Raw genomic sequence first — 17,857 nt, forward strand, 5'->3', positions numbered from 1 at the left:
AAGGAATAGGAGTAGCCCTGATAATAAAGGATGAGATAAAGACAGGAGAGAGAAATGATCTCAGATCAGGAGATCAAGAAGTAGAATCAGTTTAGGTGGAGCTAAGAAACAGCAAGAGCCAGAAAACATTGGTGGGAGTTGCTTATAGGCTCAACTTGTATTTGTAGTGTAGGACAGAGTAAAAATCAAGAAATTAGAGACACATGCAACAAGGGTAATATAGCAATCATGTGGGTCTTTAATCTTCATATAGGCTGGACAAACCAAATTTGCAATATGAGCGTGGGAAAGAGTTCATGGAATACATACAAGATAGTTTTCTGGAACAGTATGTCGAGGAACCAATGAGGGAACATGCTATTTTGAATCCAGTATTGTGCATTGAATTTTACATGGAGTTTGAAAGTGATTTAGTTAAATCTGAAATTAGGGTCTTAAAACTAAATAAAGCAAACTATGTAGGTATAAGGGGCAAGTTTGCTTAGATTAGGAAGCTTCATTAAAAGATATGTCGGTAGAGAAGCATTGGCTAGTATTTAAAGAATTAACACATAATGAGAACTAGGCCAAATACAGTAAGTTGAGAGGGGAAGTGAAAAGGAAAATAAGACAGGCAAAGAGAGAATGAGAACAGAATGGCAGTTAACATCAAATGGAACCCAAATATCTTCTAGCGGCATGTAAACAGTAAGTGGGCAGCAGGAGGTGTAGTGGGGCCTCTTAGGAACAAAAAGGCTGACATATGCTTAGAGGCACAGGGCAAGGCTAGAATACTCAATGAGTACTTTGTATCAGTGTTTACTAAGAGGATGCTGACAAATATCCGTGGAAGCGGAGAGAATGGAGGCAATGGACAGGATAAAGATTGAGGGAGGAGGTACTGGAAAGGCTGGCTATGCTTAGGGTAGATAAGTCATCTGGTTTGGATGGCTTGCATTTTTTTATTCATTCATGGGGTTTGGGAGTCACTGGCCAGGCCAGCATTTATTGCCCATCCCTAATTGCCCTTGAGAAGGTGGTGCAGAGCTGCCTTCTTGAACCGCTGCAGTCCATTTGGGGTAGGTACACCCACAGTGCTGTTTGGAAGGGAGTTCCAGGATTTTGACCCAGTGACAGTGAAGGAACGGCGATATAGTTCCAAGTCAGGATGGTGTGGGACTTGGAAGGGAACTTGCAGGTGGTGGTGTTCCCATGCATTTGCTGCCCTTGCCCTTCTAGTTGGTAGAAGTCACGGGTTTGGAAGGTGCTGTCTAAGGAGCCTTGGTGCATTGCATCTTGTAGATGCTACACACTGCTGCCACTGTGCGTTGGCAGTGGAGGGAGTGAATGTTTGTCGATGGGGTGCTAATCAAGCGGGCTGCTTTGTCCTGGATGGTGTTGAGCTTCTTGAGTGTTGTTGGAGCTGCACTCATCCAGGCAAGTGGAGAGTATTCCATCACACTCCTGACTTGTGCCTTGTAGATGGTGGACAGGCTTTGGGGAGTCAGGAGGTGAGTTACTCGCCTCAGGATTCCTAGCCTCTGACCTGCTCCTGTAGCCACGGTATTTATATGGCTACTCCACTTCAGTTTCTGGTTAATGGTAGCTCCTAGGATGTTGATAGTGGGGGATTCTGCAATGGTAATGCCATTGAATGTCAAGGGGAGATGGTTAGATTCTCTCTTATTGGAGATAGTCATTGCCTGGCACTTGTGTGGCGCGAATGTTACTTGCCACTTATCAGCCCAAGCCTGGATATTGTCCACATCTTGCTGCATTTCTACACGGACTGCTTCAGTATCTGAGGAATCACGAATGGTGCTGAACATTGTGCAATCATCAGCGAACATCCCCACTTCTGACCTTATGATTGAAGGAAGGTCATTGATGAAGCAACTGAAGATGGTTGGGCCTGGGTAACTACCCTGAGGAACTCCTGCAGTGATGTCCTTGAGCTCAGGTGATTGACCTCCAACAACCACAACCATCTTCCTTTGCTCTAGGTATGACTCCAGCCAGCGGAGAGTTTTCCCCCTGATTCCCACTGGCCTCAGTTCTGCTAGGGCTCCCTGATGCCATACTCGGTCAAATGCTGCCTTGATGTCAAGGGCAGTCACTCACCTCACCTCTTGAGTTCAGCTCTTTTGTCCATGTTTGAACCAAGGCTATAATGAGGTGAGGAGCTGAGTGGCCCTGGCGGAACCCAAATTGAGTATCACTGAGCAGGTTGTTGCTAAGCAAGTGCCGCTTGAGGGCACTGTTGATGACACGCTCCATCACTTTACTGATGATTGAGAGTAGGCTGATGGGGTGGTAATTGGCAGGGTTGGACTTGTCCTGCTTTTTGTGTACAAGACATACCTGGGCAATTTTCCACATTGCAGGGTAGATTCCCGTGTTGTAGCCGTACTGGAACAGCTTGGCTCGGGACGTGGCAAGTTCTGGAGCACAGGTCTTCAGTACTATTGCCGGAATATTGTCAGGACCCATAGCCTATGCAGTATCCAGTGCCTTCAGTCGTTTCTTGATATCACATGGAGTGAATCGAATTGGCGGAAGTCTGGCATCTGTGATGCTGTGGACTTCAGGAGGAGTCTGTGATACATCATTCACTCGGCACTTCTGGCTGAAGATTGTTGCAAATGCTTCAGCCTTATCTTTCGCACTTCTGTCCTGGGCTCCCCCATTATTGAGGATGGGGATATTTGTGGAGCCACCTCCCCCAGTTAGTTGTTTAATTGACCACCACCATTCACGATTGGATGTGGCAAGACTGCAGAGCTTAGATCTGATCCATTGGTTATGGGATTGCTTTGCTCTGTCTATCGCATGCTGCTTACGCAGTTTGGCACGCACATAGTCCTGTGTTGTAGCTTCACCAGGTTGACACTTCATTTTGAGGTATGCCTGGTGCTGCTCCTGGCATGCCCTCCTGCACTCTTCATTGAACCAGGGTTGGTCTCCTGGCTTGATGGTAATGGTAGAGTGAGGGATATGCCAGGCCATGATGTTACAGATTGTGGTTGAATACAATTCTGCTGCTGCTGATGGCCCATAGTGTCTCATGGATGCCCAGTTTTGCATTCCTAGATCTGTTTGAAATCTATCCCATTTAGCACGGTGGTAGTGCCACACAACACGATGGAGGGTATCCTCAATGTGAAGGTGGGACTTCGTCTCCACAAGGACTGTGCGGTGGTCACTCCGACCAATACTGTCATGGACAGATGCATCAACGGCAGGCAGAATGGTGAGGACGAGGTCAAGTATGTTTTCCCCTCTTGTTGGTTCCCTCACCACCTGCCGCAGACATGTCCTTTAGGACTCGGCCAGCTTGGTCAGTAGTGGTGCTACCGAGCCACTCTTGGTGATGGACATTGAAGTCCCCCACCCAGAGTACATTCTGTGCCCTTGCCACCCTCAATGCTTCCTCCAAGTGCTTTTCAACATGGAGGAGTACAGCTGAGGGAGGGCGGTGGGTGGTAATCAGCAGGAGGTTTCCTTGTCCATGTTTGATCGGATGCCATGAGACTTCATGGGGTCCAGAATCGATGTTGAGGTCTCCCAGGGCAACTCCCTCCCTACTGTATACCACTGTGCCACCACCTCTGGTGGGTCTGTCCTGACGGTGGGACAGGACATACCCGGGGATGGTGATGGCAGTGTCTGGGACATTGTCTGTCAGGTATGATTCCGTGAGCATGACTATGTCAGACTGTTGCTTGACTAGTCTACGGGACAGCTCTCCCAACTTTGGCACAAGCCCCCAGATGTTAGTAAGGAGGACTTTGCAGGGTTGACCAGGGCTGGGTTTGCAGTTGTTGTTTCCGATGCCTAGGTCGAATATGGATGGTCCATCTGGTTTCATTCCTTTTTATTGACTTTGTAGTGGTTAGGTATAACTGACTGGCTTGCTAGGCCATTTCAGAGGGCATGTAAGAGTGAACCACATTGCATCCTAGGTTGCTAATGAAGTGGGGGTGGGGAGAGAAGGGCTTGCCATAATCTTCCAATCTTTCCTAGATTTGGGAGAGGTGCCAGAAGATTGGAAGGTGGCAAATGTGACACCCTTATTTAAGAAAGGGTGTAGGGACAGACCTAACAACCACAAGTCAGTTAGTTTATCAGTGGTGGGTAAAGTTTTAAACGATAATCAGGGAAAACATGATCAACAGACACTTGGGGAAATTTGTGTTAATTAAGGAGAGCCAGCATGGATTTGTAAAAGGTATATCATGCTCAACTAACTTTTTGATGAAGTAACAGAGAAGGTTGATGAAGGGAATGCCGTGGATGAATTTTAAGAAAGCGTTTGATAAAGTGCCACATAAAAGGCTGGTTAACAAAATTGAGGATCATGGAATAGGAGGGTCAGTGTGGCTCAAGGACAGAAAACAGTGAGTCATGGTAAACGGTTGTTCTTCAGACTGGAGATGGCAGACAGTGCTGTCTCCCAAGGGTCAGTGCTAGAACCACTGTTTTTTTCACTATATATAAAATGACTTTAATCTTGTAATAGAGTAGAATTTCAAAATTTGCCGATCACACCAAACTTAAGGGAGCGGCAAACAATGAGGATGATATGAACCACCTGCAACAAGATATAGATAGGCTAGCAGAATGGGCAAACAAGTGGCAGATGGATTGAATACAGAAATGCGTGAGGTGATGCATTTTGGCAGAAGGGTTAGGGTGAGGCAATATGAACTTAATGGCACAATTTTAAGGAGTGTTCAGGAACAGATGGACCTGGAAGTGCGCGTGCATCGATGTTTGAAGGTGGCAGGATAAATTGAAAGTAGTTAGCAAGCATATGGGATCTTGGGCTTGATGAATAGATGCATTGAGTACAAAAGCAGGGAAGTTATGCTGAACCTGAATAAAGCTCTGATTAGGCCCCGACTCAAGTACTGTGTCCAGGTCTAGTCACCACAATTTCGAAAGGATGTGAAGGTCCTTGATAGGGTGCAGAGGAGATTTACCAGAATGGTTCTAGGGATGAGGGATTTTAGTTACAAGGTTAGGTTGGAAAAGCTGGGGATTCTCACTGGAGCAAAGGAGATTTGATAGAGGTGTACAAGATTATGATAGGCTTAGATAAGTTAGACAAAGAAAAACTGTTCCCATTATCTGATGGTACAATGACCAGGGAACACAGATCAAAGGTGTTGGGCAAGAGCTGCAGGGAGAATGTGAGGAAGAACTTTTTTACGCGGCAAGTGGTAATGACCTGGAACTCCCTGCCCACAAAGGTGCCGGAAGCGGAGACAATGATGATTTCAAAAGGAAATTTGATGGGCACTTGAAGGAAATAAACTTTCAGGGATTGAGCGAGGGAGTGGGACTGACTGGATTGGTCTGTGGGGAGCGAGCATGAACTCAATGGGCCGAATGGCCTCCTTCTATGCTGTAAGTGACTCTATAATTTGCAACATTCCTTGAAGCCACAAAAAACCCATAGAAAAAGTGGTTAACAAGAAGGGTTAAAGGTAATATTAGAAGTTTATAATGTCGCCAAAAGAGTAGCAAGCCTGAGGACTGGGAGGATTTTAGAATTCAGCAAAGGAGGACCATCAGCACACAGCGGCAGGAGTGTGTAACATATACAAGATGCACTGCAGCAACTCACCACGCGTTCTTTGACAGTATCTTCCAAAGCCGCGATCTCTACCACCTAGAAGGACAAGGACTGCAGACGCTTGGGAACACCACCTTCCCCTTCAAGTCACACATCATCCCGACTGGGTCACAAACCTGGAACTCACCTAACAGCACTCTGAGTGTACCTACATCAGATGGACTGTAGCAGTTCAAGAAGGCAGCTTACCACCACCTTCTCAAGGGCAATCAGGGATGGGCAACAAATGCTGGCCTTGTCAGTGATGCTCATCACATGTAGGAATAAAAACAATTGATGGCAAGAGAACAAAGACTATGACAGTAGACAAGCAAAAGACTAACAATAGATTGCAAACATTTCTATAGGTATGCAAATCGAAAGAGATTAGTGAAATTAAATGTGGGCCCATCAGAGGAAGAGACAGGTGAAAGTATAACGGGAAATAAGGAAATTCCAGAAACATTAACCAAATGCTTTGTATCTGTTTTCACAGTAGAAGATTTAAAAAAAAAATCAGAAATAATGGGGAACCAAGTATAAGTAAAGAAATAGTGCTGAAGAAATTATTGAGACTAAGTGGCAACAAATCCCCCAGACTTCCAGAATTTTTCATATTCTACAACAGTTGGTAGCAAACATAACTCCACTATTTAAGAAAGGTGAGAGAAGAAGTGGAACTATAAGCAAGTTAGCCTAACATTAGTAGTAGGCAAAATGCTGGAATCTGTTCTTAGTGACATGGTAACAGGGCACTTAGAAAATGATATGATTAAGCACAGTCAAGACAGATTTATGAAAGGGAAATCATGTTTGACAAATCTGTTGAGTTTTTTTTGAGGATGTAACCAGCGAGATGGATATGGGGGAACCAGTGGATGTAGTGCCTGTGGATTTTCAAAAAAGCATTTGATAAGATGTCACACAAAAGGTTATTACAAAAAATTAGGATCCCTGAGACTGGGATAATATATTTGCATGGATTGAAGATTGTTTTCTGTCCATTCACCAGACAGTAGGAATAAACAGGATTTTTTTGGGCTGGCAGGCTGTAACTAGCAGGGTACCGTAAGGATCAATACTTGGGAGTCAGCTATTTGCATTCTATATTACTGACTTCGATGAGGGGACTAACTGTAACATATCCAAATTTGCCTAAATGCAAAAGTTAGGTGGGAAAGTAAGCAGTGAGGAGGACACAAACAGGCTGAAGAGGGATACAGACAGGTTGGGTGAATGGACAAGAACATGGTGGATGAAATATAATGTGGTGAAATGTGAAGTAATCCACTTTGGTAGGAAAAAAAATATATACTTTTTATTTTTGAACGGTGAGAGTTGAGGAAATGTTTGCATTCAGAAGGAGCTGGGTGTCCTTGCACATGAATCACCTCCTGACTGCAAGCCTCTCCACCATCTACAAAGCACAAGTCAGGAGTGTGATGGAATACTCTTGCCTGGATGAGTGCAGCTCCAAGAACACTACAGAAGCTCAAAACCATCCAAGACAAAGCAGCCCGCTGAAAACCTACCACCTTAAACATTCACTCCTTTCACCATTGGTGCACAGTGGCAGAAGTGTGTATGATCTACAAGTTGCACTGCAGCAATCTTTGGAAATCTCTATCCCAGAGAGCTGTGGATGTTCAGTCATTGAGTATATTCAAGACAGAGGTCAACAGATTTTTGGGTACAAAGGGAATTAAGGGATATGGGTATAGTACGTGAAGGTGGAGTTGAGGTAGATCAGCCATGTTCTTGTTGAATGTCAGAGGCGGCTTGAAGGACCAAATTGCCTACACCTGTATTATTTCTTATGTTCATATATCCTGAATTGTAATTGAAAACAAAATTTTGATGAAAGGCCTTACTGCTTATCTTCAATTATAACCTGTTGTACTCCCACATACATTTATTAATTTAAATCTTATGATTTTTTTTTAAAGTATGATTCATTTTAGAAATGTATTTATAGCACCTTTCAAGACCACAGGACTTCCCAAAGTGCTTTACAGCCGATGAAGTACTTTTGAAGTGCAGTCACTGTTGTAATGTAGAAAATGTGGCAACCAATTTGCGCATAGCGAGCTCCTACAAACGGCAATGTGATAATGACCAAATAATCTGTTTCTTGATGTGGATTGTGAGATAAATATTTTTTTGAAATAGTGCCACGGATTTTTTTTATGTCTACCTTAGAGGCACTCCCTCAGTACTGCACTAGAATATCAGACTTGATTTTGGTACTCAAGTCATGGAGTGAGACTTGAACCCATAACCTTCTGACTCATAATTAAACTGAGCCACAGCTGACACTGAACTATGCACAATGCACAGTACAATAAGGTTGCACTGTTGACTCTCGTGATACACAAGGTTGAAAGCAATCAGTGCTTTTCAGAAACAGGATTTTTTTCTTTCTAGAATGTAAATGTTCAAGGACTGTAGTGGTCTGTGGTATTTTTTTGCATTGTTGCTTGCTGAAGCTTCCACAGTTGAAGTTTGCAGGGAAGCCTGCTGAGAGATGAGATGTAAAATAACATATCTCTGGGGAAAATGAATGCAGGGGAGACAGGATAATAATGAATAGAAATATTTCCTAGCCCCCCACTTGATGTATTCGTCAACCAAGCATTTCCTACTGTCATAGAGTCAGAGTTAAACAACACAGAAACAGGCCCTTCAGAAGATCGTGTCTGTGCTGGCCATCAAGCACCTAATTATTCTAATCCAATTTTCCAGCTCTTGGCCCATAGCCTTGTATGCAATGGCGTTTCAAGTGCTCATCTAAATATTCTTAAATGTTATGAGGGTTCCTGCCTCTACCACCCCTTCAAGCAGTGTGTTCCAGATTCCAACCACCCACTGGGTGAAAATATTTTTCCTCAAATCCCCCATACTCTGCTTTTTTGTTCTTCCTGCCAAAGTGAACAACTTCACATTTTCCCACATTATACTCCATCTGCCAGGTTTTTGCCAGATTCCAACCACCCTCTGGGTGGAAAAAGGTTTTCCTCAAATCCCCTCTAAATCTCCTGCCCCTTACCGTAAATCTATGCCCCCTGGTTATTGACACCTCCGCTAAGGGAAAAAGTTTCTTCCTATCTACCCTACCTATGCACCTCATCATTTTGTATACCTCAATCAGGTCCCCCCTCAGCCTTCTCTGCTCTAAGGAAAACAACCCTCGTCTATCCAGTCTCTCTTCATAGCTGAAATGCTCCAGCCCAGGCAACATCCTGGTGAATCTCCTCTGCACCCTCTCCAGTGCAATCACATTCTTCCTCTAGTGTGGCAACCAGAACTGTACACAGTACTCCAGCTGTGGCCTAACTGGCATTTTATACAGCGCCATTATAACCTCCCTATACATTCTATGCCTCGGCTAATAAAGGCAAGTATCCCATTTGCCTTCCTAACTACCTTATCTACCTGTGTGGCTGCCTTCAGTGATCTATGGACAAGTACACCAAGGTCCCTCTGACCCTCTGTACTTCCTCGGGTCCTACCATCCATTGTATATTCCCTTGCCTTGCTAGTCCTCCCAAAATGCATCACCTCACACTTTACAGAATTAAATTTCATTTGCTACTGCTCTGCCCATCTTACCAGCCCATCTATATCGTCCTATAATCTAAGGCTTTTCTCCTCACTATTTACGACCAATTTTCATGTTATCTGCAAACTTACTGATCATACCTCCTATATTCACATCTAAATCATTAATGTACACGACAAACAGCAAGGGTCCCAAAAAGAATGGCAAAAGCAAACTACTGCAGATGCTGGAACTCAAACAAAAACAGAAAATGCTGTAAATACTCAGGTCAGGCAGCATCTTTGCAGAGATAAATAGAGTTAAAGTATCAGATCATGTCCTTTCATCAGAATTTTTGTCTGATGAAAGGTCACACCTGAAATGTTAACTCTTTTCTCTCTCCACAGATGATGGCTGACCTGCTCAGGATTTGCAGCATTTTCTGTTCTTAATCTCCTCGTGTGGCACTGAGTAGAGCCAGACGGAAGAGTAAGATTCTAGGTTCCATCCTTGGTTAAAGATTAAGTTAAATGAGCTGAGTAATGCAATGAATAGGAACAGGAGTCCTGCTTATCAAGTGAGGGAGAAAAGTAGCCAGGGTTCCTACCCAATTGATGTCTAGTGATTCATACTAGAAAGTGTGCATGAACAAACAAGAGGTGAAAAGACCAGGCTCAACTGTGATTCCTCTCTCAGCTTAACTATGTTCACTGTCTAGGCTCATGCATAAAGTTATGAGTACTTAAATGAGGCACCGGAAGGCTGTTAGTGACCAATGAATATACACCAGAGACAGTCAGTGGCTACAGGTAAAGGGAGGAAAGAACTGGACAAAAGGAAAATACAGAAATACATCAAAGAATAAATTTTTAAATATGTTAATGGGATAAACTTTATATTTGCAGTATTCTCCCCTTCATCCTTGGCTCAGCGGCAGCATTCTTGCCTCTTAGCTAGAAGGTTACGGGTTCAAGTCCCACTCCACAGACTTGAGGCGATAATAGAGGCTGACACATCACTTCAGTCCCGAGGGAGAGCTGCAGTTGAAGATGTCATCTTCCTGTTAAACTAGTATTTCATCTGTCTCGCAGGTGAAAGTAAAATATCCCAATACAGTATTTGAAGAGCAGAGGAATTAGCCTAATTATCGTTCAACTAACACTGCTGAAACAGGTTATCTGGTCATTTATGTCTGTTATTTGTGGGACCTCGTTGTTTTGAAAAGCAAATGTAAGTTAGCTAAATAACTAAATAAGTGAATAAAAGCAAAATTCAGCAGATGCTGGAAATCTGAAATATAAAAGAAAGTGCTGGAAATACTCAGCAGGTCAGGCAGCATCTAGATTAGATTAGATTAGAGATACAGCACTGTGGAGAGAAAAGCTGTGTTAAGGTTTCAGGTCTGTCACCTTTCATCAGAACTGGCAAAGGTTAGAAAAGAATTAAGTTTTAAGCAAGTAAAGTGGGGGAAGGAAGGGGTGGGGGGGGGGTGGGGGTTGCTGGGGAAGAGAACAAAAGGGAAGGTGTGTGATCGGGCAGAGGACAAGGGAGATTAAACAACAAAGCTGTCACAGGACAAAGGCAAAGATGCTTGTGAAAGACAAAGCATTAGCCCAGAGAGAGTGTTAATGGCAGAATAATGAGCAGCTCTGTCTCCATGAAAAACAGGCACATGGTTAAAAATTAAAATAAAAAAACCCTGAAAAATATTTTTTAAAAAGCCCAGTCATGCTTTGAACTTGTTGAACTCAATCTTCAGTCCGCAAGGCTGTAAAGCCTAAGCGAAAGATCAGGTGCTGTTCCTCGAGCTTGCAGCGATGTTCATTGGAACACTGCAACAGGCCAAGGACAGAAATGTGGGCATGAGCGCAGCGAGGGAGGGGAAGGGGTGAGGGCAGAAGTGTGGGAAATAGGTCGGACTTGGCTGAGTGAGGAGTAATCCTTGACTGAAGAAAAAGGGAGACATGTCAGAAGCGCTGTTGTGGAAGGTTGCATCATCAGAACAGATGCGTCAGATACCTCCCAGAACCACGACAGGGTTCCCTTGCCCTCACTTTCCATCCCACCAACCTCCACATCCAAAGGTTCATCCTCCGCCATTTCTGCCACCTCCAGCATGATGCCACCATCAAACGCATCTTCTCTTCCCCTCCCTTCAGCATTCCAAAGGGATCGTTCCATCCACGACACCCTGGTCCACTCCTCCACCATGCCCGACATCTCATCCCCTTCCCACGACACCTTCCCAGGCAAATGCAGGAGGAGCAATATCTGCCTTTTAACCTCCTCTCTCCTCACCATCCAAGGCCTCAAACACTCCTTTCAAGTGAAGCAGCGATTTACTTGTACTTCCTTCAATTTAGTATACTGTAGCTCACAATGCAGTCGCCTCTCCTGGGGAGACCAAACACAGATTGGGTGACCGCTTTAAAGAACACCTCCATTCAGTTCGAAAGTATGACCTCGAGCTTCCGGTTGCTTGCCATTTCGACACCCGCACCGCAAACCCCCACCCCCCACCCCCGCTGCACAACCCCGCTCTCATGCCCACAACCTATCCATATTTTCAAAAGCAAAATACTGTGAATGCTGGAAAAGTACTGTGTTCTGATGAATGGCCGTCGAACCGATATGTTCTCTTGCCACAGATGCTGCCAGACCTGCTGAGTATTTCCAGCATTTTCTCTTTTTATTACCCATCATATTTCCTGCTTTTATATCCTTTTACTTTGGCAAGTATTACAAATAAAGTACATATTTGATTTGGAAATAAGTGAACTCTTCCAATCTTCAACTACAACCAGAGACTAAGGAAACTGAAGACGTTTACAAAGACAAAACTAAGATAGAGCTGATCAAAGCTGTCAAGATTTTCAGATAGGCTAAACTCTAATAAACTATTTAACATTTCTACAAACCTTGAAACCAAGGATAACCAGAACTCAGAAGAGAGGTGGTGAACATACATTTTCAATTTAATAACTTCGTACAAAGGCTGATAAACACAAGGAGCAGAATGTGCAGGGAGCCAAACAGTGTTGGCAAATTCCAGAGGCAACCTTCCAAAGAAGCAACTGGATACTTAGAGTAAGGTGTATTTTTTAAATTAATTAAATTTAAATATTTTACACTTTGGGACTGGCCAATTGGATCACAATGGGCTTTTTAATCCGGCACATTGCTACGAATATATATTATCTTCAGAAACTAAATATAATCTTCTATAGAAAAATATAATTTTGCTTTGCTCCTATTTAATCACACTCTTATTCAGTTTGCTAACTTACATTTTCTTTTTCAAAACAATTTTCTTCTCAATTTCAATATTAGAGTAAGAAGGGTAACACACACAAACAAATATTTCTGAGTACAGTTGATGCCAAAGGCACAGTACTCACTCACTAGCTACTATTAGATAAATGAAGTACATTTAATGGAGCTGATTTTCCATTGGGGTACAGCATATAGTTTCAGCACCCACAATACCTTGTGAAGTTGCCTTCTTCCACACATAATTCTGGTGAGTTCTGGTCGGCTATTTGACAGTGGGCACAGGCATTGCTGCTGCATCTGATCTAAACTCTACTGGATGTCTACCCACGCACATTACAGATGCGGTCACTGGACAGAAAATAGCACAGATGCTTGACAGATTTTCCGACTTAGGCCAGGGAGGTTGAGAACAACTGCAGTGCCTCAACTGCTATTTTAACTGAGATCAGCTAACTCAGTATAATCAGCTAACTCAGGGAATGTTGTAGTATGCTACCAAAACTATGCATAACATTTCTAATGTTGTGACCTCATCATTTCTGTCTATAAAGCACTTGTTCTACGCTTCAAATGCACAGACTATCATTTGCAGTTATGTGTGCACATCTCCTGTAATCAGAGTACAACACAGATCAGATTTTCAAAAATATTTGGTTTTTTTTTTAAATTCCAGGACGCCTAATGTGGTATGCCGAATAATACATGCAAACAAGTAAGGTCTGAACCCTGGTCTGTAGTGAGTTGGTCTATTAAAGTTAGGGTGCTATAATTGGTCTGTGCCTTTGGAGGGAGAGAAAATTAGCAACAGTTATGCACCTGGTTCAACAGTCCATCTGGCCTGGATAGAGTACACTACAAGCAGCAACACATCAGTAAAAGGATGATGGCTTTTTAGTGACAATATATATGGCTACACAGTGTTTAATGTATATCTGACAATACCCAAATGGCTAGTTTTCAAGTCTGTGCTCTGATCACAATCAGGAAATCCACAAATTCAACAGAATAATGATCCTGACGTTCTTCCTAGTGTAGGAGGTTCACTAGGCCACAATGAGTCAAGGATTATGTTTACATGAAAATTGTTTTCTAAATCTTACATATTTTTATACTGCATCAAAACAGTTTCACTTTAACATGAAGACAAGTCAAAAGAAATACCTGAATAGCTGGAACAAGGGTAAAATAACCAATCAGTATGATAACAAGTTCAGTAGCCATGTTTTTCACAATGGACCAACTTTCATTGCTTAAACCTAGAAAAGTATAAATCACAGGCTTATTACCAAAATGTTAAGGACATATAAAGTACTTTTGAGTACACCTAGCTTTTATAACCAAAACCCTGCTGCTTAATGCTTTTATTCCGCTCCGCCACCCCCCGCGCTACTGAACTAGAAACCCAGAGATCAAGAGTTCGCAAGCCTTGAAAATGAATTTAACTTATCTGGTAATATGTGGGACCAGAAAAAAATGAACATGACAGCCAAGGAATGACAAAAAAGGTCTGCAAATCTCCTTCAGTGAAGGGAAACCGCCATCACTGTCTCACTCATCTGCATGTTACCCTAATCCCACATTACATAGTTGGCTCTTAACATCCTTTGACGTCACTTAGCAAACTACTCCGTTGTAAAAACATTATTTATGAAGAAGACAAGTTCACACCAAGTTTTCACAGCAACTAGAGATGACCAATAAAGGCAATTTTATAGTATCACCCACATCCCAAGAACTGCTTAACTTAAAAAAAAAGAACTCCAACACTTATTAAAGTTCCAAGATATTTGCCAATGCTGGAGGGGAAGGGGGGGGGGGGCTTCAGCCCATTTGATTTAATCCTTCCAGAATACTATCCCAAAAGTCTTCTCATTATAGCATCTAGCTGTTCATCAAATGAGGCTCACCATGATCACGCAAATCACACAAAGAAATCCAATGCAAAAACATGATCCAGTAAAGTTGGATCACTAATAGATTTATTTTAAAGGATAATTTGTCTGGTTACAAGGACGTTTTAATTAATCGGGCAGATCAAATGATTGCTATTTCAATATTTATGATAGGGACTGAATTCATTTATGGCTTATATGAGAGATACTCTGGAGTAGGTACAATACAGCAATGAAATGGAATGATTCAGAGATAATAAACCTAAAGAAACTTGGAAATTTAAATATACACCAGTTTGTCACTGAACCAGTCACCAAATTAGTAGGTTGCAAACATTTGAATTTAATCATTTTTGTGAAAATCTTAAAATACTGTAGAGTTAGGGCATTATTTCAAAGTCATTTCCTTTAGTACCTCTGCAACTAAACAGCAGTGAAATAATTCATCTAAGGTTATAATCCATGAGCCAAAATCAAAACTGAGCGAACATATTCATATAACCATTTAGGTTCCAGCAGGGGTCAAATAAAGGAACAGCAACAAAGCAAGTTACTCTTAATAATATACCAATTTGCAATTAACACATTGCACCATTTCAGATTACAATCTGGTTTCAGTAAATATTTATAACCCAGAAACACATGTCTTTCCAGTTACTGAAAAGCAATGTATTTTATTTTTAGGATAGATATAGAAGTTCCTGCATCAAACATCATAAGTCTGTAACACTGCACTTACCATCACATCATGCAAAACCACAAAGAAAAAACAGCAGTGCAAAATTTCACAAGCCTCTAGCAATGTCAGAGACAAAAATTATGCCTCTACCACTCCACTAAAGTATAGCACTCATGTGGGACAGATTCCAGATTTGGAATCAATTGATGAAGAGAACTGGATCTGGTAGGAAAGGAGGTTGATAGTTATCGAGATATTTACAGCACAGTTGATTTTTTTTCAGAGGAAATGAGGGAAGGAAGTTCTTCTTCTTCTTTGGCCTCCTCGTCTCGACAGACAATGGCTAAGCGCCTGGAGGTGGTCAGTGGTTTGTGAAGCCGCGCCTGGAGTAGCTACAAAGGCCAATTCTAGAGTGACAGACTCTTCCACAGGCGCTGCAGATAAAATTGGCTCTTGCCTTGCGCTTGTCTTTTTTCCTGCCAACTGCTAAGTCTCTGCGACTCGCCACACTTTAGCCCCGACTTATGGCTGTCCCCTAGCTCTGGAGATCACTAGCAACTGACTCCCACGACTTGTGATCAATGTCACAGGACTTCATGTCCCGTTTGCAGACGTCTTTAAAGCGGAGACATGAACAGCCGGTGGGTCTGAGACCAGTGACCAGCTCGCTGTACAATGTGTCCTTGGGGATCCTGCCATCTTCCATGCGGCTCACATGGCCAAGCCATCTCAAGCGCCGCTGGCTCAGTAGGGTGTATATGCTGGGGATGTTGGCCGCCTCGAGGACTTCTGTGTTGGAGATACGGTCCTGCCACCTGATGCCAAGGATTCTCCAGAGGCAATGAAGATGGAATGAATTGAGACATGGCTCTTGGATGACATACGTTGTCCAGGCCTCACTGCCTTAGAGCAAGGTACTGAGGACACAGGCTTGATACACTTGAACCTTTGTGTTCAGTGTCTGTGCGGCATTTTCCCACACTCTCTTGGCCAGTCTGGACCTAGCAGTGGCAGCCTTTCCCATGCGCTTGTTGATTTCTGCATCAAGAGACAGGTTACTGGTGATAGTTGAGCCGAGGTAGGTGAACTCTTGAACCACTTTCAGAGCGTGGTCGCTGATATTGATTGATGGAGCATTTCTGACGTCCTGTCCCATGATGCTCGTTTTCTTGAGGCTGATGGTTAGGCCAAATTCATTGCAGGCAGCCGCAATCCTGTCGATGAGTCTCTGCAGACATTCTTCTGTGTGGGATGTTAATGCTGCATCATCAGCAAAGAGGAGTTCCCTGATGAGGACTTTCCGTACTTTGGCCTTCGCTCTTAGACGGGCAAGGTTGAACAACCTGCCATCTGATCTTGTGTGGAGAAAAATTCCTTCTTCTGAAGACTTGAACACGTGAGAACAGCAGGGAGAAGATGATCCCAAACAGTGTAGGTGCGAGAACACAGCCCTGTTTTACACCACTCAGGATAGGAAAGGGGTCTGATGAGGTGCCGCTATATTGAATTGTGCCTTTCATATTGTCATGGAATGAGGTGATGATACTTAGTAGCTTTGGTGGACATCTGATCTTTGCTAGTAATCTGAAGAGACCACGTCTGCTGACGAGGTCAAAGGCTTTGGTGAAATCAATGAAAGCAACGTAGAGGGGCATCTGTTGTTCTCGGCATTTCTCCTGTAGCTGGCGAACGGAGAACAGCATGTCAATGGTGGATCTCTGCTCGAAAGCCACACTGTGCCTCAGGGTAGACACGCTCAGCCAGCTTCTGGATCCTGTTTAAAGCGACTCGAGTGAAGACTTTCCCCACTGAGCAGGGAGATTCCACGGTAGTTGTTGCAGTCCCCGCAGTCACCCTTGTTCTTATAGAGGGTGACGATATTGGCATCGCGCATGTCCTGTGGTACTGCTCCCTCATCCCAGCACAGGCAAAGCAGTTCGTAGAGTGCTGAAAGTATAGCAGGCTTGGCACTCTTGATTAGTGTTCCTTAAATTAGGAGATTGCCAAATAGGACTAGTATTTGGTAAAATCATCATGCAATGAATCCAAATGAAGCAGACATAATGGACTCAAATACTTTTTTGCTCTGGGCTTTGTTTTGTTATCAGACCAAAACATTTCAGAAATACTTCAGGTTAGTGAGTAAATGAAAAACCTTGGAGAGGGGAAATTCTCTTAACTACTTTTATGACTAGCCCCATGAAGACAATAGGTTTTCTGGGCCCACTTTCTGCCCCAGACCTGGACAGGTGCATCACACCCAGAGAGTACTGTATTTATCCAGTCATGCCGTGCCTGAATTTGGTGGATTAGGCCACTGGATTAGACAGATGTAAAGGTAACAGTGGTAGTGGTGGGTGATTTTAACTTCCCCTATATTGACTGGGACTCACTTAGTGCTGGGGGCTGAGATAGGGCAGAATTTGTCAGGAGCATCCAGGAGGGCTTCTTGAAACAATATGTAGATAGTCCAACTAGGGATGGGGCCGTACTGGACCTGGTATTGGGGAATGAGCCCGACCAGGTGGTCGAAGTTTCAGTAGGGGAGCATTTCGGGAACAGTGACCATAATTCCATAAGTTTTCAGGTACTTATGGATAAGGATAAGAGTAGTCCTCGGGTGAAGGAGGTAAATGGGGGAAGGCTAATTGTAACAATATTAGGCAGGAACTGAAGAATTTAGATTGGGGGCGGCTGTTTGAGGGTAAATCAACATCTGACATGTGGGAGTCTTTCAAATGTCAGCTGATTAGAATCCAGGACCAGCATGTTCCTGTGAGGAAGAAGGATACGTTTGGCAAGTTTCGGGAACCTTGGATTACGCGGGATATTGTGAGCCTAGTCAAAAAGAAAAAGGAAGCATTCGAAAGGGCTGGCAG

General features: G+C 43.3%; 1 protein-coding gene across 3 annotated transcripts in view; it reads right to left on the reverse strand.

Moving 5' to 3' along the window:
• scap (SREBF chaperone) overlaps nt 1–17,857 on the reverse strand; it is a 306,453-nt gene that overhangs the window by 104,328 nt on the left and 184,268 nt on the right. For all 3 annotated transcript variants that reach the window (XM_068031444.1, XM_068031446.1, XM_068031447.1), the window contains one exon: nt 13,569–13,663. In XM_068031444.1, the coding sequence (XP_067887545.1) occupies nt 13,569–13,663 (95 nt within the window). The remainder of the gene's footprint in view (nt 1–13,568; nt 13,664–17,857) is intronic.

Source organism: Heterodontus francisci, chromosome 5 (assembly GCF_036365525.1).
Source record: "Heterodontus francisci isolate sHetFra1 chromosome 5, sHetFra1.hap1, whole genome shotgun sequence".
NCBI lineage: Eukaryota > Metazoa > Chordata > Chondrichthyes > Heterodontiformes > Heterodontidae > Heterodontus > Heterodontus francisci.